General features: G+C 43.0%; 2 protein-coding genes across 2 annotated transcripts in view; one reads left to right on the top strand and one right to left on the bottom strand.

Moving 5' to 3' along the window:
• Nucleotides 1-1,347: 1,347 nt before the first annotated feature.
• On the bottom strand, nucleotides 1,348-22,095 carry hpcal4 (hippocalcin like 4). The gene is made up of 4 exons (XM_003227379.4): nucleotides 21,953-22,095; nucleotides 11,711-11,880; nucleotides 9,333-9,548; nucleotides 1,348-6,062 (listed from the first exon to the last, which is right to left on the bottom strand). Exons 2-4 carry the CDS (start codon nucleotides 11,870-11,872, stop codon nucleotides 5,865-5,867), a joined length of 576 nt encoding a protein of 191 aa, XP_003227427.1. The 5' UTR covers nucleotides 11,873-11,880; nucleotides 21,953-22,095; the 3' UTR covers nucleotides 1,348-5,864.
• Nucleotides 21,986-23,337, top strand: part of LOC100556146 (CYFIP-related Rac1 interactor A) — a 56,242-nt gene continuing 54,890 nt past the window's right edge. Inside the window, exon 1 of the mRNA XM_062962733.1 lies at nucleotides 21,986-22,347. Coding sequence (XP_062818803.1) covers nucleotides 21,986-22,347 — 362 coding nt within the window. The remainder of the gene's footprint in view (nucleotides 22,348-23,337) is intronic.

Raw genomic sequence — 23,337 nt, 5'->3', positions numbered from 1 at the left:
TCCAACACATTTTTGTAGTCAATGTTTTCAATACATCATGATATTTTGGTGCTAAATTCATAAATACAGTAATAACTACATAGCATTACTGCATATTGAACTACTTTTTGTGTCAAATTTGTTGTATAACATGATGTTTTGGTGCTTAATTTGTAAAATCATAACCTATTTTGATGTTTAATAGGCTTTTTCTTAATCTCTCCTTATTATCCAACATATTTGTTTATCCAACATTCTGCCGGCCCGTTTATGTTGGATAAGTGAGACTCTACTGTAGTAACGAAAATATTTTTATGGTTGGAGGGGTCACTACAACATGAGGAACGATATTAAGAGGTTGCAGCATTAAGCAGGTTGAGAATCACTGTCTTAGAGTCTATAATCTATCTAATCCAGGGGTCCCCAAACTTTTTAAACCGAGGGCCGGTCCACAATCCTTCAGATTGTTGAGGGGCCGGATTATCATTTGAAAAAAATACAAACAAATTCCGATGCACATTGCATATATCTTATTTGTAGTGCAAAAACAACAACAACAACAACAACAACAACAACAACAACAACAATGAAAGAACAATACAATATTTAAAAATAAAAACAATTTTAACCAACATACATTTATCAAGATTTCAATGGGAAGTGTGGTCCTGCTTCTGGCCAATGAGATAGTCAAGTGAATTAGGGTTGTTGTTGTTGTTGTTGTTGTTGTTGTTGTTGTGTGCCTTCAAGTCATTTCAGACTTTTGGTGAGCCCAAGTCTAAAATTTATTTATTTATTTATTATTTACTGCATTTATTTACTACATTTGTATCACACCCTTCTCACCCCAAAGGGGACTCAGAGTGGCTTACAAATTATATGTACATACAATATATTATATGATTAGCATAGCACAATATTAGCATTATATATTACTATATTGAACTATACCACTATACTCTAATATTATTAGTAATATTATATGTAATATAGAATATATAATTAATATTATTATATGGTATTATTATTAGTGTTATATTGTATGACATTATAATATTATTATCAATAGTATATGTATATAGAATATATTATATTATAAAACTGAGGGCGTGGGCCAGGTAAATGACCTCGGAGGGCCGCATCCGGCCCCCGGGCCTTAGTTTGGGGACCCCTGATCTAATCTATCTATAGATATATTTAGGTTCAATTTCTTATCTTAATTGGAATCCATTGGTTTGTGTTCCGATCTCTGGGGCAGCAGAAAGCAAGCTTTATTTCCATATCTACAAGGTCCAGATTTGGAGATACAGGAGTCATACCCATTTCTCTCCCTTCTTCCAATAATGCAAGAAACTAAGACACATGACATTCCTCTTACATGAGACCCATTTTATTTTTCATCCATTTTTATATAAAAAAGAGATAATCTCTCTCTCTCGCTCCATGTGTGTGTGTATATCTCTTTCTGTCTATGAACATCACAGTTTCTAAACAGTTATTACGATATTCAGAACCACGACAAGCGACGGGACGCATCTCCAAGAAGAAGAAGAAGGCTCTTCAGTCCAGGGCAGGGACACCGAAGGACAGAGGTAGCCATTTGGACATTGACCCCAACCCCTCCCTCCGCCCCCCGCAAAAAAAAAAAAAATACCCAAAAGAGATCAGCATTGTACATGGATATGTTCAGAGAAGCCCCAGTCTTACTGTTTTCAGAGCAACAACAAGGGATGCATTATCTACACTGCGGTTCGACTCCACTTGAACTGCAAGGTCTCAAGGCTATGGAGTCCTGGGAGTTGCCGTTTTGCAAGGTCTTCCACCTTCTCTGCCAATGAATTCCATCGCACAGAGCCATGGCAGTTCAAGTGGTATCAATCTGCATTAGTCCTGCAGTGGAGATGCACCCCAAAGTGGGACCAAACAGCCTCCATCTCCTCTCATGCCCGACCTCTTCCATACTTCTCACCATCTCCTTGGCTGGTGTTAAGGTCTTTCTGTTGTGTTTACTAGGCATGTCCGATCGATGAAAAAAATGTTTCAATTCTCGTTTCTAAAGTAGGGGGCGCTGGCGCTTCGATATAGAAAGCATTTCCGATTTTTTTCACCCCAAAATTTTGGATATTTCCGAAAATTCGTAATGATTCTAAATGTTTCTAAAATGACAGATGCGCATGCGCAATCGCTACACACCAGGCTTGTATGGCAATCTTCCATGTGGACGCAGAGGACGTTAGCCCCCACCTTTGCGTCCATCGTGGAAGCTTCTGATTGGCCGGGGAGCGGCAGCCATGTTAGGCTGCGCTAAGTTCCCATTCAAGGTAGGTTGCAGAAACAAAAAAAATTTAAAATATATTTTAAAAAATTTGGGGGGGGGGAATTAACAAAACATTAAGAGACAATTAGAGAATGGTCCACTAATGGTTCGAATTACATTGCTGGTTGCGCTGTGAGACAATGTCTTGGAATGCGTATCAAAAAGTGAAAACAATCCGAAATAATTCCGATATACGATTCAAAACAATTTTTTGGACATGTCTAGTGTTTACAGTCAACCTTTCACCATTGTGGTTTGGGCAACTGTGGATTTGATTCTCCTAGGAATCCCTAGCGCCTGGAGGACCTGAAGATTTGCAAAAAAAATATGCGCTAGGGACTTCATCACACTAGAGCTTGGATCCACTTTAAATCCACTTTATTTTATTTTATTTTATTTTATTTTATTTTATATACCGCTCTTCTCTCACAGGGGGACCCAAAGCGGTCTTACATAATGGAAAGATTAATGCCACATATAATACAAAATATAGTAAAAGCCAACAATCGTAAAAACACATTTAAAAACCAATATCATACCCAATTAAAGCAGTAAAAGACTGTGTGACCATTACAACAGGGCCAGTAGCACTGTACCAAAGGTCAGAGCCAGTCTGTATTCAACTTCACATTAATCCAACGAATAGATCGGGTTATATCAACTCGTATCCTAGAATGGGCCAAAAGTTTGGGCCCACTTTAGAGAGGGAGCTTCAAACTGCTCAGCCAGACAGGTCCTGGGCCTTATCAAACTACAAACCCCAGAATTCTGCAGGAGGCAGAAACTGGATTTAAAGTGGATTCATGCTCTAGTGTGATGAGGCAGTAGGAGTCTTTAGCTCTTCCAATGCGACCCTATATTAGTGTCGTGCTGGGAGACCTAGAAAGTCCTAGAGAGAAAAATAAAAAATAGTGATTTATTTAGAATGAATAAAGTTGGGAAAGACCCCAAGTTCCATCCAGTCCAAGGTAAGAAGACCCAATCCAAGCCCTCCCGACAGATGTCCATACAGCCTCTGCTTAAAAACTGGCAAAGAAAGAGACCCCCATTGGACTCCTAGGCAGTGTATTATATTACGACATTTGCAAGGGATCCTCAAGGCCATCCAGTCTGATTCCATTCTGACACGAAGAAACAATCTAACCCATCCTGACAGATGGCCATGCAGTCTCTGCTTAACACCTCAATCCCCGAGAAGGAGATACCACCAGATTCCCAGGCATTTTTTTGTGGTTTTGCATTTCAATGGGGGTTCAGGGGTCCTGGTCTCAGATTATTGTAATGTAAACCTCCAAAGACCTGAATCCAAGCAATATCTCTTTACATGGGGCAGCACTATAGTGACCAAAAGGGCAAAAAGACAAACTTGGGCCAAAACATCATTAAAGAAAATCTGAACCCTTTGTTATTTTTCAACCTTTTGTTCCCACTGGTCTCCCCAAATGAACCAAAGGCAGGGCTTATTTTCTTATGGCAGTGGTATCTGCTTTCCCCCCAATTTGGTCCCTCGAAATATTAGTTTATTTGGCAACTTTCAAGGTCTTTTCCCCTTCTATTGTATACATCAGCATAGGAGCTAGCCATGCTTTGAGCATTGGATTACAATTCTGGAAAACTGGGTTCCAATCCCTGTTCAGGCCTGAAACCCACTTATAGAATCATAGAATAGTAGAGTTGGAAGAGACCTCATGGGCCATCCAGTCCAACCCCCTGCCAAGAAGCAGGAAATCGCATTCAAAGCACCCCCGACAGATGGCCATCCAGCCTCTGCTTAAAAGCCTCCAAAGAAGGAGCCTCCACCACACTCCGCGGCAGAGAGTTCCACTGCTGAACAGCTCTCACGGTGAGGAAGTTCTTCCTGATGTTCAGGTGGAATCTCCTTTCACCGATTCGCACTCTCTCAGCCTCAAAGGGAGGCAAAGGCAAACCTCTTCTTTATATCTATATATATAAAAGAGTGATGGCATCAGGGCAGCAGGCAAAACAACAAAACTACAGGCCCCCCAACCTCAAAATTTGACAACACAACCCAGCATCCACGGCTCTAGGTTGATACAACAAAAAGAAAAGAAAAAATAAAGTCCTAATTAGAGGGAAAGGAATAATCGTTTTTATCCAATTGCTGCCAGTTAGAGGGCTAAGCTCCGCCCACTTGGTCTCCTAGCAACCTATTCAGTCCAGGGGACAGGCACAGTTAGGCCTGAGGCCTCTTCCACACTGCCTATAAAATACAAATTATCTGATTTTAACTGGATTATATGGCAGTGCAGACTCAAGGCCCTTCCACACAGCTATGTAACCCATTTATAATCTTATATTATCTGCTTTGAACGGGATTATTTTGACTCCACACTGCCATATAATCCACTTCAGTGTGCATTTTATACAGCTGTGTAGAAGGGGCCTCATATAATCCAGTTCTAAGCAGATAATATAAGATACTTTATTTCTCATACCACCATACTTCACCACAGCAACGCGTGGCTGGGCACAGCTAGTGTGTGTGTGTGTGTGTGTGTGTGTGTGTGTGTGTGTGTATGTGTGTGTGTGTGTGTGTGTGTGTGTGTGTGTGTGTGTGTGTGTATGTATATATATATATATATATATATATATATATATATATATATATATATATTCCTTTAGGTTGGAAACACTTTTGAAATCCCCAAACCTTCCTCCTTGGCTCAGAATGGGAGAAAGGGCATTCGGAGACCAGAAAGCAGACCCTAACCCCATTGGACCCCTAAAATGTAGTGTCACCATGCACCCCCAGCCCTTTTAAAAAGCACATCCCTCCCACTGGTGCTTAAGCGTACAGATTTACAGAGCAAGAAGAAGCCAATGCAGAAAAGGATCCTCTTTGCAATTCTTCACATATGCCACGAGATATCTCCGCTATACTATTTATATTATCCGCTCCGATAATTCCGACTTAGAAGCAACAGCATCAGCACGAGTCCACTTTGTTCGGACCTTACGGAAAGCTGCAGGGACACCCCATTGCCGGTGGGAAAGAAACTATAAGCTTTCACCAAAGCAAAACAAGGATGGGACGAGGAAGGTTTGAAAGGAATCATTTGGGGTTTTAAGGGTCCTGGGATAGAAGGGGAACGAACGGGTGTGAAAATCCCCACCTGAAGATGATGCGAGAGGGTCACCAGGGGAAAGAGATGCACCATAATACAGCAAGCGACAGCTGAGCTTAAGGAGAGCGGGGCTTCGGGGTTGCAAGACCTCGCGGGTCATTGCACCATGGGTCATGGATTTCGGCAGGCCGTCAAACAGGTAGATTTGGAGGAGGGTCTTGGGTTGGGGGAAAGGAGACGGGTCTAGGAGAAGGGATGGAGGGCTCAGGAAGGGGGACCCACTCTGACAGACCCCACTCCCCAAAAGATAGAGCCTTATCGATGTTGGGGAGCTTCTCCGGGGACCTAGAAGACCATGCAGATGAGGCCCCTCCTGCCTCCGAGAGCGAGGCCTGCAGCTCCGAGGAGGAGGAGGAAGATGGACGGATGGATTGGAAACGCAAGGCTGGGGGATTTGGAGGGGGACCGGAGGTGAAGCCCCTCTACTTCTGCATGTCGCACTGCAGCAGCAGGACGATGGAGGGGTCGCTCTTGGCCGCTTCCTTGAACTCCTCCAGGCTGATCTGGTCATCCTTGTCTTTGTCCATCTTGGCAAAGATCTTGTCCACACGCTGCTGCGGGGTCAGGCCGTCTTGGTTCATCCTCATCATGATGACGGTGCCCACCATCTTGTAAATGGCCTAAAAGAGAGGAGGGGGACTGTTAGAGGATGGCCAAGACTGTGTTGTGACTCAGTTGGAACCTCAGATTGACTCTCATGAGGATGATGGGATTCAAGTTCAAAATGTCCCTGTTGTAGAAGACGAGGAACAGAGAGTGCCAGTTCATTTTCCCACAGCAAGGAATAATAATAATAATAATAATAATAATAATAATAATAATAATAATAATAAGACTGTGCAAGGAAACCGACGAAACCATTGATCATATCCTCAGCTGCTGTAAGAAAATTGCACAGACAGACTACAAACAGAGGCACAACTCTGTGGCCCAAATGATTCATTGGAACTTATGCCTCAAGTACCACCTCCCTGCAGTAAAGAACTGGTGGGATCACAAACCTGCAATGGTTGTGGAAAATGAACACGCAAAGATACTGTGGGACTTCCGAATCCAGACTGACAAAGTTCTGGAACACAACACACCAGACATCACAGTTGTAGAAAAGAACAAGGTTTAGATCATTGATGTTGCCATCCCAGGTGACAGTTGCATTGATGAAAAACAACAGGAAAAACTCAGCCGCTATCAGGACCTCAAGATTGAACTTCAAAGACTCTGGCAGAAACCAGTGCAGGCGGTCCCGGTGGTGATGGGCACACTGGGTGCCGTGCCAAAAGATCTCAGCCGGCATTTGGAAACAATAGACATTGACAAAATTACGATCTGCCAACTGCAAAAGGCCACCCTGCTGGGATCTGCACGCATCATCCGAAAATACATCACACAGTCCTAGACACTTGGGAAGTGTTCGACTTGTGATTTTGTGAAACGAAATCCAGCATATCTATCTTCTTTGCTGTGTCATACAACGTCGTTGTGTCAATAATAATAATAATAATAATAACTTTATTTTTATACCCCGCCCCATCTCCCCGAAGGGACTCGGGGCGGCTTACATGGGGCCTGGCCCGATAAAACAAGCAAATAACAGTAACAAAGCAATAAAACAATTACCCCAGTAAAAAACATCAACATCAATAAAAACATTAAAATCAACAAGCAGGATACAGTATTAAAAACAGGAGACTAAGTCGTAGATCCCAGGCAAAGTGCAGAGTGTTACGAAATGGGGAAAGGAAATTTCACAGTTGAATGGACAATAAAGTGCGGTATAAAATGACAAGACAACAACAATGGGACTATTATGGAATGGACAGATAGATCAATCCAGCAACAATTAAACATTGAAGGCCTTTTGGAAGAGCCAGGTTTTTAAGCTCTTCGGGCAGGAGAGGAGGGTAGGGGCCTGCCTGATGATGTTGTTGTAGGAATGTAGGAATGATGTTGTTGATACTGATACTGAAACTAGCCAGGTGCAAATTGACTTAGAAAAGGAGGACAGTTCTCAGTCTGATAACGAGGCTTTCCCTTAATCCCTCCTTATTATCCAACATATTCGCTTATCCAACATTCTGCCGGCCCGTTTATGTTGGAAAAGTGAGACTCTACTGTAATCTATATATATAAAAGAGTGGTGGCATCAGGGCAGCGGACAAAACAACAAAACTACAGGCCCCCCAACCTCGAAATTTGACAACACAACCCATTATTCACAGCTCTAGGTTGATACAACAAAAAGAAAAGAAAAATAAAGTCCTAATTAGAGAGAGAGGAATAATAGTTTTTATCCAATTGCTGCCAGTTTGAAGGCTAAGCTCCACCCACTTGGTCTCCTAGCAACCTACTCAGCCCAGGGGACAGACACAGTTAGGCCTCACTTAGGCCTCTTCCGCAGATTATCAGATTTTAACTGGATTATATGGCAATGTAGACTCAAGGCCCTTCCACACAGCTATATAACCTATTTAGAATCTTATATTATCTGCTTTGAACTGGATTATCTTGACTCCACACTGCCATATAATCCACTTCAGTGTGCATACTAAACATAAAGACAACCATACAACAGACATTCAATACCACCACTACCTCAACAATTTCTCACCAACACCACCGGACAACGCCACAGCAACGTGTGGCTGGGCACAGCTAGTTATTATATATTATTGTAAATTATATTGTGTGTGTGTGTGTATATATATATATATATATATATATATATATATATATATATATACACACACACACACACACACACACACACACACACACACACATATATATGTGTGTGCGTGTGTGTGTGTGTGTATACATATATATAAAACTAGCATAGCATGTTATTGCAGGGAGGGGCCTCCAGCTGATGTAAAGAGACAAGATGGAACTTTTATTTTAATAACACTATGTAACAGAGTTTTTGTTCCTGGGTTATAAATATTATTTCCTAATTGGTTTTGTCCTAAAAACATGGAAACAATTTATTAAAGTGCAAAAAACCTTGTTTCTGCAGGACATCCTGCGACACTTTTTGGACTAGTTTTTCAATGAATAATAATAATAATAATAATAAAACTTTATTTATACCCCGCCACCATCTCCCCAATGGGGACTCGGGGTGGCTTACATGGGGCCATGCCCAAGACAATACAGTAAACCATAACATAATACAATTAAATAATACATTACATAAAATAAACAGTACAACATAAGATCAAAACAGCAATATAACACGAGCGGGCCGCATGAATACTACATTTAAAAGCTAGATTAAAAAATTAAAATTCTGGGTGAGAAAGGGATCAGAATAAAACCTCGAGGGACGGGACATCAGATAGTGAACCAGTCTAGAGGATAAATATCGGGGGGGAGTAGCATAGAACATTTACTCTCCGAAAGCACACCGGAAGAGCCATGTTTTTAAATCTTTCCTGAAGGCTAAAAGGGTGGGGGCTTGCCTGATTTCAATGGGCAGCGAGTTCCACAAGCGAGGGGCCACCGCAGAAAAGGCCCTCTCCCTTGTTCCTACAAGGTGAGCCTGAGATATAGGTAGTGGCGACAGGAGGGCCTCCCCTGATGATCGGAGAGGTCGGGCAGGTTTATGGTAGGAGATACGGTCACGAAGGTAGGCGGGTCCCAAACCGTTTAGGGCTTTATAAATGATGGTCTGCACCTTGAATTGGGACCGGAAGATGAACGGCAGCCAGTGGAGCTCCTTAAACAGGGGAGTAGATCTCATAGGGGCTCAACCAACTCAACCTAGTTTGTGGCAGCCACAAAAACAAAGTTTCTGGAGTAGAGCAACTACTTCCAAAGTAAGGACCGTGCAATTAAACAGGAAATAACACTTTCAAACCAGGAACAGTCCCCGAAGGAGGAAGCCGCTGTACCTCAATGATCTCCAGCATCTCCAGGCGGGTGATCTTGCCGTCGCCGTCCAAGTCGTACATCTCGAAGGCCCAGTTCAGCTTCTGCTCAAAGCTGCCCCGTGAAGTGACCGAAAGGGCGCAGATGAACTCCCGGAAGTCGATGGTGCCATCGCCGTTCTTGTCAAAGGTTCTGAAAGCGTGCTGTGCGAACTTGGAGGCATCACCGTAAGGGAAGAACTGCCAGGAGAGAAGAGCGGAGAGCAAGAAGCATCACAAGGAGAGATGCGGAGAGGAGGGGAACTGGCATGGAAAGAACAATAATAATAATAATAAACTTTATTTTTATCCCACCCTATCTCCCCGAGGGAATCACAGGCTGCATCTGCACTGTGGAATGCATGCAGTTTGGTACCACTTCAATTATCATGGTTCAGTCTTATGGGATCCTGGGAGTTATAGTTTTCCAAGCCTTCTCTACCAAACTACAAACTCCCAGGATTCCATTGCACTGAGCCATGGCAGTTCAAGTGGTGCCAAACTGCATTCATTCTACAGTATTCTAATTTGCCAAATAGTTAATGTTGAATGTTTTTATATTGTGAAATGATATTTTAAATTGTAAGTCGCTCGGAGCACTCTGGTGGAGAGCGACTAATTAAGAAATAAAGTGAAGTGAAGTGAAGAAGTGAAGTATACAGTAGAGTCTCGCTTATCCAACATAAACGGGCCGGCAGAACGTTGGATAAGTGAAAATGTTGGATAATAAGGAGGGATTAAGGAAATGCTTATTAAGTGTCAAATACGTTATGATTTTACAAATTAAGCACCAAAACACAATGTCTTACAGCAAATTCACAGAAAAAGCAGTTCAATACACTGCAGTGTTGTGTAGAAATTACTGTATTTACAAATTTAGCACCAAAACATTGCAGTGTATTGGAAACATTAACTACAAAAACACTGACTTCTAAAAGGCAGACTGTGTTGGATAATACAGAACGTTGGATAAGCGAAGGTTGGATAAGGGAGACTCTACTGTATATGCATTCTCCATCTTCAAGGGGCACAATTCACGGGGCTTGGAAAAGACGCATATGAAAATCTTTATCTTTACCTAGAATTCATATAGTTTGACACCCCTTTAATTGCCACAACTCAATGCCACGGAAACCTGGGAGTTATAGTTTGGTCAGGCTCCAGAACTTTTGGGCAGGAAGACCAAAGGTTTGCAAAACTCCAGCTCTCAGGATGGCGTAGCATCGAACCATGGCAGTTAAAGTGACATCAAACAGAATTATAATAATAATACTATATAATAATATTAATTTGAAATTTACCACCCTCGGCTTATACTGGAGTCAATGTTTTCCCAGTTTTTTTGTGGCAAAATTAGGTGCCTCAGCTTATATTTTTTTCTGCACCTTTGCCCAGATCTTTTGATCCAACTCATGATTTTAACATTTTATTTTGTATATTGACCTTTTATGACTGTTTTTATCCATGTTGATATTTTATTGTTGGCTGATTTGCTTATTGTTTTTGTTTTGATTTTGTGCTGATGTGTCCAGGCATGGCCACATGTAAGCCGCCCCGAGTCTCTTCGGGGAGATGGGGCGGGGTATAAGAATAAAGTTATTATTATTATTATTATTATTACCGTGTTTCCCCGAAAATAAGACAGTGTCTTATATTAATTTTTGCTCCCAAAGATGCTCTAGGTCTTATTTTCAGGGGATGTCTTATTTTTCCATGAAGAAGAATTCACATTTATTGTTGAACAAAAAAAATGAACATTTATTATATACTGTACAGTAGTTGTCATCACAAACCAGCATAACCAGAAAAACTGTGAATCCTATCAATAATTTCTTGTTACTACCATTATTTCCATGTACAACAATCTATGGTACGTACATTTACCAAACCTGCATGCTCTGGTGTTCTGTTCGGCGGGCCTGCTTCCAAACACAAACGGTGCTAGGTCTTACTTTTGCGGGGAGGCCTTATATTTAGCAATTCAGCAAAATCTCTACTAGGTCTTATTTTCTGAGGATGTCTTATTTTAGGGGAAACAGGGTATATTCAGGTCTGCTTATACTCAAGTATATACGGTACATATGATTTGTAAACCGCTCTGAGTCCCCTTTGGGGTGAGAAGGGTGGAATATAAATGTAGTAAAATAAATAAATAAGTTCATTCCAGAGCATTGATGCACCCTGAGGCGAGAACGTGGAATCATAACATTGGGCCATGGAACAAAATGGGTTCAAACTGCATTCATTTTCTACAATGTCTGTGCATCTTTCGCTCAATGGGCGCCACTCCCCAGGCTGACATGAATCTCCTCCTTCCTCCCAACAGAAAGAGTGGCCCTCCGGCCTTCCTTGGGCCACTTTACCTTGATGTAGAGCTGCTGGAACTCCTCCAGGTTGAGGATCCCCGTGGGGCAGTCCTTCAGGAAACCCTTGTACCACTGCTTCAGCTCCTGTTCATTGAACTCCGTGCTCCTCACCAGGTCGTCCAGCATCTCTGGAGCCAGCTTGCTGTTGTGCTTGCCCATCGCTGGATCTGCAAGTATCCATGCATTGTTATTTAAAGCGCCTAGGTAAAGGTAAAGGTGTTAAGTCCAGCCATGTCTGACTCTGGGGGTTGGTGCTCATCTCCATTTCTAAGCCGATGAGTCGGCATTGTCCGTAGACACCTCCAAGGTCATGTGGCTGGCATGACTGCATGGAACGCCATTACCTTCCCACTGGAGCAGTACCTATTGATCTACTCACATTGGCATGTTTTTGAACTGCTAGGTTGGCAGAAGCTGGAGCTAACAGCGGGCGCTCACTCCGCTCCCGGGATTTGAACCTGGGACCTTTCGGTCTGCAAGTTCAGCAGCTCCGTGCTTTAACACACTTCGCCACCGGGGCTCCTAGGTTTGCTCATACCTGGTGTAGATGCATCCAAAGGCACCTTTAAGGGGCATTTCAATATCAGAACTGTTTGTGTTTCGTGTCATTTCCTCATCACTCCTACGGCTCTTTTCCTCTCAAAATAGCAGCCAGCCCTGTTTTTCCCATCAGCAGGTGAGGACCTTTTTATTACAGAACACTTTGGGGAATGGATCTACAAGGAAAGAAGTTTTTTTTTTCATCATGGGCTGTACTGCTTTTCTTCTTGGCTTCAGATTTATGTTATAAATCAGTGGTTTGGCCTGCCACCCCCTTTCCAGAAAAAAAGATGACTCAGTGCCCCCTGGAAAGGGGGGGGCGTGGCTTAGAGGGGTGGGAGTGGCTCCTGCTGAAGAGGGCGGGGCTGAGCCTCTCCCCTAGTCTAAGATGCAGGGCTGGGAGGGGGAAGTGGGCGGGGCCACAGATGGGTGTCCCGGACTGGGATGGGCGGAGTTACGAGCTCTGAGGCAGGGCTGAGCTTCTAGCCCTGTCCTGGACACAGGGGGCGGGACTAGAGGAAGGGGCGGGGCCTCTTCCCAAGTGCCTGACAGGGCTGAACCTCTATACCCCGCCCCCGTGTTCTAACAAGCGCCTCATGGCAGGTATACAGAGGCTCAGCCCTGTCTCGCGCTCTTGGGAAGAGGCCCCGCCCCCACCCCTAGCCCCGCCCTTTAGTCCTAAAAGGCCTCTCAGGAGAGGTATAGAGGCTCAGCCCTGTCTCGGGCTCTTGGAAGGAGGCCCCGCCCCCTTCCCTAGCTCCGCCCTCTGTGTCCCAACAAGTGCCTCAGGAGAGATATAGATGCTCAGCCCTTTCTCGGGCTCTTGGGAAGAAGCCACACCCACTCCTCTAGCTCCGCCCCCTGTGTCCTAACAGGTCCCTCAGGTGCTCAGCCCTGTCTCCGGTACTTGGCAAGAGGCCCCGCCCCTCCCCTGGCTCCGCTCCCAAATGCACCTAATAGGTGCCATCATTGCCCTCCTGGATCGCTGCAGCGTCCACTTTGGGAATCACTGTTCTAAATGATTTCGAATGATACGTTTAATTCTATACGAACCACAGGGTTTAAATATGATTGAAATGCAAGATACCCTGCTTGCAATGCAAAGATGCAGAATGGGGGACGATGCCTGGCATTGGTAACAGAGAGAGCTGTTCAGCAGTGGAACTCCCTGCAGCAGAGTGTGGTGGAGGGTCCTTCTTTGGAGGCTTTTAAACAGACAGCAGTACGTGTGAAAAAGATCTTGGAGTCCTCGTGGACAGGAAGGTGAATATGAGCCAACAATGTCATGCGGCGGCTAAAAAATCCAATGGGATTTGGGCCTGCCTAAATAGGAGTATAGTATCTAGATCCAGGGAAGGCATGCTACCCCACTATTCTGCCTTGGACAGACCACACCTGGAATCACACTATTTTGGACACTGAAATTGAAGGGAGATGTGTCCAGAGGAGGGCGACTGAAATGATCAAGGGTCTGGAAAACAACCCTATGAGGAGCGGCTTAAAGAGCTGGGCATGTTCAGCCTGCAGAAGAGAAGGCAGAGAGGAAACGTGATGAGGACCATGTATCAATATATGAGGGGAAGTCATATTGAGGAGGGAGCAAGCTTGTTTTCTCCTGCCTTGGGAATTGTGGGAATTGGAGTCCAAAACACCTGGAGGGCCCAAGTTTGCCCATGCCTGATATAGCCGTACCGCTAGTCTTGCATTCAAACAGTAAATAAATTATAATAAATATTATAACGCAGCATATATTTTTTTCCAAAAAGGATGATGGAAAAGCAAACACTTGCTGCTGCCTGGGCCTCCTTTTGTTTCCCTTCCTGCCGGAAGCTGCGTTCCAATTGTCCCTGCAAATTTCCTTTTTTTCGGAGATCCAAAAAAATGACCTATTTTGAGACATTTATATAATGAATAGGCTGCCGTCCATGCCTGGCTATCTCGAATGAAAAGACATCTCCATTTAGGGGTATTTATATTAAGGGTGAGATGGAGAAAAATAGGGGATATCCTTTAGCTCCCCATCCATCCCGGTTACCTATGGCAACCGGTGCTGCGGTTGCCGTGGCAACAAGCGGTCCTCTGATTGTCCCTAGCATCCGCATCAGTGCCTCCCTGGAGCTACCAGCCGAGTCTTTCATCCCTCTGCGTCTCCTTAAATTCACAGACTTTGTATATATAATCCATTTCCCCCGCCGAAAAATACATGCCAAGAACAAACAAATAAACCATCTTTACTCTGGGTTGCCGTGAATTTTCCAGAAGCATTCTCTCCTGACGTTTCACCCACATCTATAGCAGTGGTTGTGAGGTCTGTTGGAAACTAGGCAAGTGAGCTTTATATATCTGTGGAATATCCAGGGTGGGAGAAAAAACTCTTGTCTGCGTTGTCAAAGGCTTCCATGGCTGGAATCACAGGGCTGTTGTGCGTTTTCTGGGCTTCCAGAAGCATTCTCTCCTGATGTTTCGCCCACATCTATAGCAGGCATCCTCAGAGGTTGTGAGGCCTATTGTAAAAACTAAGCAAGGAAGGTTTATATATCTATATTTTACTGGCATGTGATGACTGCTAATTATTTTGTGTTTTTAATGATGTTTTTTAATCACGACCTGTTTAAATTGTTTTTATTATGATGTTGCTGTATAATTGATGACTCTAAGATGTTAAATGTATTTATTGGGCCTGGTCCCCATGTGAGCCGCTCCGAGTCCCCGTTGGGGGAGATGGAGGTGGCATACAAAAATAAATTTATTATTATTATTATTATTATTATTGACACAACGACGTTATATGACACAGCAAACAAGATAGATATGCTGGATTTCGTATCACAAAATCACAAGTCGAACACTTCCCATATTTATATATTTATATATTATAAATATATAATATAAATTTATTATATTAAATTTATATATTTAATATATTGTTACAGTAGAGTCTCACTTATCCGACATAAACGGGCTGGCAGAACGTTGGATAAGCGAATATGTTGGATAATAAGGAAAGATTAAGGAAAAGCCTATTAAACATCAAAAAAGGGTTTTGATTTTACAAATAAAGCACCAAAACATCATGTTATACAATAAATTTGACATAAAAAGTAGTTCATTACACATTAATACTATGTAGTAATTAATGTATTTACGAATTTAGCACCAAAATAACACAATGCATTGAAAACATTGACTACAAAAATGCGTTGGATAATCCAGAACTCTGGATAAGTGAGTGTTGGATAAGTGAGACTCTACTGTATTATTATTATTATTGACACAACGACATTGCATGACACAGCAAACAAGATAGATATGCTGGATTTCGTACCACAAAATCACAAGTTGAACCCTTCCCAAGTGTTTAGGACTGTGTGATGTATTTTTGGATGATGCGCGCAGATCCCAGTAGCATGGCCTTTTGCAGTTGGCAGATCATAATTATTATTATATAATAAAACAATAGACATTGACAAAATTATGATCTGCCAACTGCAAAAGGCCACCCTGGGATCTGCACTGGGATCTGCACACATCATCCGAAAATACATCACACAGTCCTAAATGCTTGGGAAGTGTTCAACTTGTGATTTTGTGGTACGAAATCCAGCATATCTATCTTGTTTGCTGTGTCATAAAATATAATAATAATAATAATAATAATAATAATAATAAGAAGAAGAAGAAGAAGAAGAAGAAGAAGAAGAAGCAGCAGCAGCTGTGCCCGGCCATGCATTGCTGTGGCTTATGGGAATCCTTTGTTGGCCAGATGGAATAGCAGGGAATAGCTTTGCGGGCTCAAAGCCTGGCCAATTTCTTCTTATGGGAATCCGTGTTTGGTGAGCTGGAATACAATGGAATAGGCTTAGGTACTTGCGTTCTAGGGGAATGGTTTTTTGGGCTGCTAGAATTGCAATGAATAGCCTGGCTGCTTCAAAGCCTGGCTGCTTGCTACCTAGGGGAATCTTTGGTTGAAAAGCCTTGCAGCTTCTCTCTTGTTAGCCCAACTTGCTTTTGGGAGAGACGGAATGCAACCCGCTGCCATTGAAACCAGAGTCGTTGTTTGTCCCCTCCAAGCAATGGAAAAAGTCTGTTTGTCGTACACTGTCATTTTCCTCATGTCCGTATCTTGCGTACTTTGCATCACCGCTGGCCATTGGGAGCTGAAGGCAGCAGCCCTATTTTGCAAATCTGGTTGCTAAAGCCATGCATCTTGGAGGGAATCCTATAGCAAGTCAATTCATTGACTGTAGATCACCATAACTACTTGCCAAGTTCTCCTTACCTTGCTATTGCTTTGCATGCATTGTATCCTCTCTGCATCAATCCACAAAAACTCTCCAAAAAGCTATTTCTGGGAAAGGAAGGTCGTCCGCAAATATAACCCAAATGTGCAAAAGTTTATAGTTCTGCAGAAGGCATCCCCCTCTTTGCAGAAATTTGCCTCTTTTTTCTGGCTTTCTTTCTGCGGCAGGGAAATTTCTTTGCATACGAGGACAGGAAACCATTGTAAAAGGACCAGCCTTTGCATTTTGCATTTGCAAAAGGAGGAGGAATGGGTTTTCATGGCTTTTCATGTGGAGGTGGCACCAATTTTAGTAACACTTCTCTGTCATGCCATCCATATGTCCTAAGTTTCCTGCTTTGGCAGGGAAAGTCCTCATGGATCCTCTTTTTCGGTGACTTTTGAAATTCCCCAGTTCCTCCCTTTTTGTCCTGGAATGAATACAGTTTGGCATCACAGTAAATAAGGAACAACACTCTGAAAACAGAGGGATTCCAGACATGAATCAATCAGGGGCAGCTAACGCCTCTGAACAAAGGATTCCCCCAGGCAGGAAGAAGCCAGGACATGAAGCTTGCAAGGCCATTAATGCTAATCAAGGTGATCAATTACAACATTCGCACTGACCTCCAACAGACAAGAGTTCTTTCTCTCACCCTGAACCTTCCACAAATATGTAAACCTTCCTTGCTTAGTTTTTCCAATATACAGTAGAGTCTCACTTATCCAAGCTAAATGGGCCAGCAGAACGTTTTTTTTTCCTCTATTATTATTGGTATTACAGTAGAGTCTCACTTATCCAACGTAAACGGGCCGGCAGAACGTTGGATAAGCGAATATGTTGGATAATAAGGAGGGATTAAGGAAAAGCCTATTAAACATCAAATTAGGTTATGATTTTACAAATTAAGCACCAAAACATCATGTTATACAACAAATTTGACAGAAAAAGTAGTTCAATACACAGTAATGTTATGTTGTAATTACTGTATTTATGAATTTAGCACCAAAATATCATAATGTATTGAAAACATTGACTACAAAAATGCCTTGGATAATCCAGAACCTTGGATAAGCAAGTCTTGGATAAGTGAGACTCTACTGTACCTCACAACCTCTGAGGATAACTGACATAGATGTGGGCAAAACGTCAGGAGAGAATGCTTCTGGATCATGGCCATACAGCCCGAAAAGACACAACAACACTATCACTTTAATTGCTACGGCTGGAGTCTATAGGCTCCTCGAAGTTGTTGTTTGGAGAGCACTCTTTGGCAGAGAAGGCTAAATAAAGACCTTGCAAAACTAGAACTCCCAGGATCCCACAGCATGGAGCCAAGACAGTCAAAGTGGTGCCAAACTGCATTAATTGCACAGTGTAGATGCACCCATTGCTTATTGGATGAAGAACAGAAGCTTGAACAAACCCTAGACTCCGGGACTGAGCAAACTTTTCCCCTTTTGCAAGTGGAAGGCAAGGAAATGTGCTCCTGGCTCTTTCAAAATTGGATGGAAACTTTGACCTTACAAAATGAGGCTATGAGGCTGCTTTATTTCAGGACACGAGGCTTTATTTCAGGATAAGAGGTGCCATTTTTAAACCTCAAGCAGCTGCAAAGCAATCCCAGCAATACAGACCCCAAAGAAGCAGAATAGCGGCTTTGAACGGTGCATAATGTGCCAATTCCACATCATTGCAAGAGCATCTTTATATAAGGGACACAGTGCTAAGACTGTGAACTATGGAGATGCTGCCTTGGGGAGTTGGTGAGATACATTCCACCATGTCTCTTGTCAAACAGTACCAGCACCTCACTGAACTGCAACTCTTATAACATTGAGCCATGTTAATTCAAATGGGCATCATCTGCAGCGTAGATGCACCCTTAGGAAAACTACAACTCCTTGGGCCCCATAGCCTTGAGCCTTGGCATTGGGAATTGCAATTTTGCAACATCTTCAGCCTTTTCTGCCAAAGAGTGTCAGCACCTCACTAAACTGAATAACATTGAGCCATGTCAATTCAAATGGGCGTCACCTGCAGTGTGGATGCACCTTTAGGAAAACTACAACTCCCTGTGTCCCATAGCCTTGAGCCTTGGCCGTGCCAAACTACATTAATTCTATAGTGTAGACGAGCTCTGCTTGTTCAGCTCTGAAGCCATGATGATTCCCAAATCTGAGGCGAGAACTTCAGAAACCATCGTCGTCTTCGGATCACGTTCCAAGCCGTGCCATTTTGCTTGTTGTGCCGCTGCCGTGATTCCGTTTCACATGTTCTGTTGCTTTCCTTGGAACGTCTCCCAGAGAAGCTGTCACCAGGCCTGGTGCCCCATTCGCACACTCGGTCCTTGGCTTGCACCCGGGAAAAAGCTATTGAACTATTCTAATAACGTTATTAATAACATTGTTAACCTTTTTAATAACGCATAGTGCTGATAATGCACATCTCACTGTGTTGTCGAAGGCTTTCATGGCCGGGATCACAGGGTTGTTGTATGTTTTCCGGGCTGTATGGCCATGTTCCAGAAGTATTCTCTCCTGATGTTTTGCCCACATCTATGGCAGGCATCCTCAGAGGTTGTGAAGTATGGAGAAACTGAGCAACAACTATTATGTCAGAATACACAGAGAAGCCATTGAAATCCACAAGCATGTCGACAACTTCAATAGAAAGGAGGAAACTTTCTCCTTTCTTACAATGTGTAATCTAATCTCACATATCTACACTGTACATTTTATAATGTGTTTTTATCAGTTATAATTTTTTAACTGATTTATATTGTACTGTATAATTTTTTATATATGCGTTTTATTGTAAGCCGCCCTGAGTCCCCTGTTGGGTGAGAAGGGCGGGATATAAATATTGTAATAAATAAATAAAATAAACTTTGACCTACAAAGCCCTAAACGGTTCTGGTCCAACTTACCTGTCTGAACGTATCTCCTCCTAATGTATTTTATGGATTATTGTTAATGGTTTTAGATGTGTTGCTGTTTTTATTGATCCGTTTGGCATTGAATTTTGCCGGTTGTTGTAAGCCGCCTTGAGTCCCCTTGGGTGAGAAGGGCGGGGTAGAAATGTTGTAAATAGATAAATAAAATAAACCATGAAAATGAACAAAATCTGTATTAAAAAAACTCCAAAATCAGAACTGTAAATAAGGAGCAGCACTCTGAAAACAGAAGAATTCCAGACAGGGATCAATCAGGGGCAGCTAACGACTCTGAACAAAGGATTCCCGCAGGACAGGATGCGAAGCTGGGAAGGCCATTTAATGCTAACAAATTTATTTATTTGATTTATTACAACATTCACACTGGCCTACAACAGACAAGAGTTCTTTCTCCCAACCAGGAACTTCCACAGATATATAAACCTTCCTTGCTTAGTTTCTCCATACCTCACAACCTCTGAGGATGCCTGCCATAGATGTGGGCAAAAGTCAGGAGAGAATGCTTCTGGAACATGGCCATACAGCCCAGAAAACATACAACAACAATATTCCTCGGAGGAGGTTTTCCCAAGTAAGAGGAACCCCATTCTTTTTGGTTAGCAACAAGCAGATTAGTAAATATTCCTTCCTTTTTGTTCAGAGCGATCACACTTGTCAACAGTCTTCCCTTTTAGTTCGAAATGGTCAGATCTGTAGTCTTTTGGTTCGGAAAGATTCGTAAACATTCCTTCCTTTTGGTCTGGAATGGCGAGATTCATTCTTTCCTTTCGGTTCGGAATCATCAGATTCACAAATAGTCTTTCCTTTTGGATAGAAATGGTCAGATTTGTAAATATATTCCTTCCAAGGCAAAAGGCATCCCAAGGAAAAGGCAAGCACCCATGTTTCAAGCGTCACGTTTTCTATCGGAAACCCATCCGGATCTATTGGAAGGCTTTTCTCTGTCTCTTTCCTTAGAAAACTGTCCTTTCGGTGACTTCAATCAAAGGGCAAGCGATGCAAAAGATTTTGTTGGAAGGTACAGATTTTGCCATCAAGACCAAGCAAATGTGCGGTTGTCGCGAGTATAGAATAAGGGGTTGTCTCTGTTTTGTCTCTGGTAGGAATGGAACATTTTCTGTTTTTCTCCCTCCCGTTTTCCCCCCATCTGCTCATTCCCAAAGGCAGGAATCGGCTCCCTCCTCCTCTATGGCAGCCATGGAGATTTTCTTGAGACCAGGCAGCCAATGCATAGAAACCATGTCTCATTTTGGAAGAAGGTTGGATTTAAAGGGCACTCGCCTTAAGGAAAAGGGCAAGGGTTGCAAAGCGAGAGAGAGAAGGACACAGCATCTCATCCGAGTGCATTGAATTCCCAGCCCACTCTTAGAATGTATGGTGGAAACATGCATTTCTGGGCATGTGCAGAGTCCTTTCCTTCACACCGAACAACCCAGTCGCATCTACCTGCCATAGATGGAGGTGAGAGCAAGACTTATGGCCATATAGGAGTCTTAAAATGTGAATTCTTCCATCTGTTTAAGAAATGATCCTTGCCTTATTTTAGCACCTTCGATGCCTGAATGACCCCAGATAGCCTTGTGCCGTCAATATGGTGACATAAGATTCTGGGTTGGTTTTGAAGATGACATGATTGTGATGGTTTTGAAGATGACATTATTGTGATGGTGATGATGATGACGATGGTGATGGTGATGGTGATGATGATGGTGATGATTATGATGATGGTGATGGTGATAGTGATGATGGTGATGGTGATGGTGATAGTGATAGAGATGATGGTGATGGTGATGGTGATGGTGATAGTGATAGTGATAGTGATGGTGATAGTGATGATGGTGATGGTGATGGTGATGGTGATAGTGATGATGGTGATGGTGATGGTGATGGTGATGGTGATGGTGATGATGGTGATGATGATGGTGATGATTATGATGATGGTGATGGTGATAGTGATGATGGTGATGGTGATGGTGATGGTGATGGTGATAGTGATGATGGTGATGATGATGGTGATGATTATGATGATGGTGATGGTGATAGTGATGATGGTGATGGTGATGGTGATAGTGATAGAGATGATGGTGATGGTGATGGTGATGGTGATAGTGATAGTGATAGTGATGGTGATAGTGATGATGGTGATGGTGATGGTGATGGTGATAGTGATGATGGTGATGGTGATGGTGATGGTGATGGTGATGGTGATGATGATGATGATGATGGTGATGGTGACTGGTGATGGTGATGGTGGTGATTGTGGTGATGGTGGTGATGGTGGTGATGGTGATGATGGTGATGATAAGCTCCCCGACAAGGGACACAATCATACAAAACACCGCCTAAACAACACGGTCAGTGTAAGACTGTGCCAAAGAGAGCACAGCTTTTTGCCTAATCAAATGCTACCTCCCTCCAAAGCCGATCACTCCACAGACAGGTGAATTGCAGAATGCCACTTACCTGGGAGGGTCTGGGCAGGTGTCCCAGGTGCGAATGAGGGAAGCCGGAGGAGGCGGAGGGGCCTCTAAGCCATCCACCAGGCGATGCTGCTGCCTTGCTCTCCTCCCTCGGTCTCTCTCTCTCTGCCTGTCTCTCGCTGCCTTTGCCACCTGCTCCCTCTGCCTCCGAATCCGGCTCTCCGCCTGGCGCCTCAGCATCTCCCCCTCCTCACTGGCAGAAGGAGGGCCTGGCTGCCCGTCTCTCGCTCTCATTGGCTGCCAAGGGTGCCAATCACCCCACTTCATGTTTTGGCCAGACCTCACCTGGAATCAAACTGTGTCCAGTTCTGGGCACCGCCGTGCAAGAAGGAGGTGGGCAGGATTGACCGATCGTGGCTGGAGAAGAGCCCCCGAAAGGTCTGGAAACCATGAATTCCTATGAATGGAGATGTTTAGCTTGGAGAAGAGAAGGCTGAGAGAAGGAGTCATATAGCTACCGCGTTTCCCCGAAAATAAGACAGTGTCTTATATTAATTTTTGCTCCCAAAGATGTGCTAGGTCTTATTTTCAGTCCAGTTCTGGGCACCACAGTGCAAGAAGGAGGTGGGCAGGATTGACCGACTTATAGATGATGTCTTATTTTTCCATGAAGAAGAATTCACATTTATTGTTGAACAAAAAATGAATATTTACAGTAGAGTCTCACTTATCCAACATTCGCTTATCCAACATTCTGGATTATCCAACGCATTTTTGTAGTCAGTGTTTTCAATACATCGTGATATTTTGCTGCTAAATTCATAAATACAATAATTACTACGTAGCATTACTGCCTATTGAACTACTTTTTCTGTCAAATTTGTTGTATAACATGATGTTTTGGTGCTTAATTTGTAAAATCATAACCTAATTTGATGTTTAATAGGCTTCTCCTTAATCTCTCCTTATTATCCAACATATTCACTTATCCAACGTTCTGCCGGCCCGTTTATGTTGGATAAGTGAGACTCTACTGTATTATATACTGTACTGTAGTTGCCATCACAAACCAGCATAACCAGACAAACTGTGATTCCTATCAAGAATTTCTTGTTACTACCATTATTTCCATGTACAACACTTTATAATACGTACATTTACTGATCCTGCATGCTCTGGTGTTCTGTTCCGCGGGCATGCTTCCAAACAAAAACTTTGCTAGGTCTTACTTTTGGGGGAGGCCTTATATTTAGCAATTCAGCAAAACCTCTACTAGGTCTTACTTTCAGGGGATGACTTATTTTTTGGGGAAACAGGGTATGTTTAACTATTTGGAAGGATTTTCCATTGAGGAGGGAGAAAGATTGTGTTCTGCTGGTCCGGAGAGGTCACATTGGAATAATGGGTACAACCGGAAAAGAGATTCCA

The sequence above is a fragment of the Anolis carolinensis genome, unplaced genomic scaffold (genome assembly GCF_035594765.1).
Source record: "Anolis carolinensis isolate JA03-04 unplaced genomic scaffold, rAnoCar3.1.pri scaffold_10, whole genome shotgun sequence".
Lineage (NCBI taxonomy): Eukaryota > Metazoa > Chordata > Lepidosauria > Squamata > Dactyloidae > Anolis > Anolis carolinensis.
The sequence above is the reverse complement of the archived record's forward strand: the minus strand, read 5'-3'. Positions and strand labels throughout refer to the sequence as shown.

What these genes read in the sequence shown, in the direction of transcription:
- hpcal4 (XM_003227379.4), bottom strand. Translation starts at nt 11,872, where the DNA reads ATGGGCAAGCACAACAGCAAGCTGGCTCCAGAGATGCTGGACGACCTG. An exon ending in TCCAGCAGCTCTACATCAAG is followed by an intron (nt 9,549 to 11,710) that starts GTAAAGTGGCCC and finishes CTCTCCTGGCAG; the next exon opens with TTCTTCCCTTACGGTGATGC. An exon ending in AGATGCTGGAGATCATTGAG is followed by an intron (nt 6,063 to 9,332) that starts GTACAGCGGCTT and finishes CCTCTCTTTTAG; the next exon opens with GCCATTTACAAGATGGTGGG.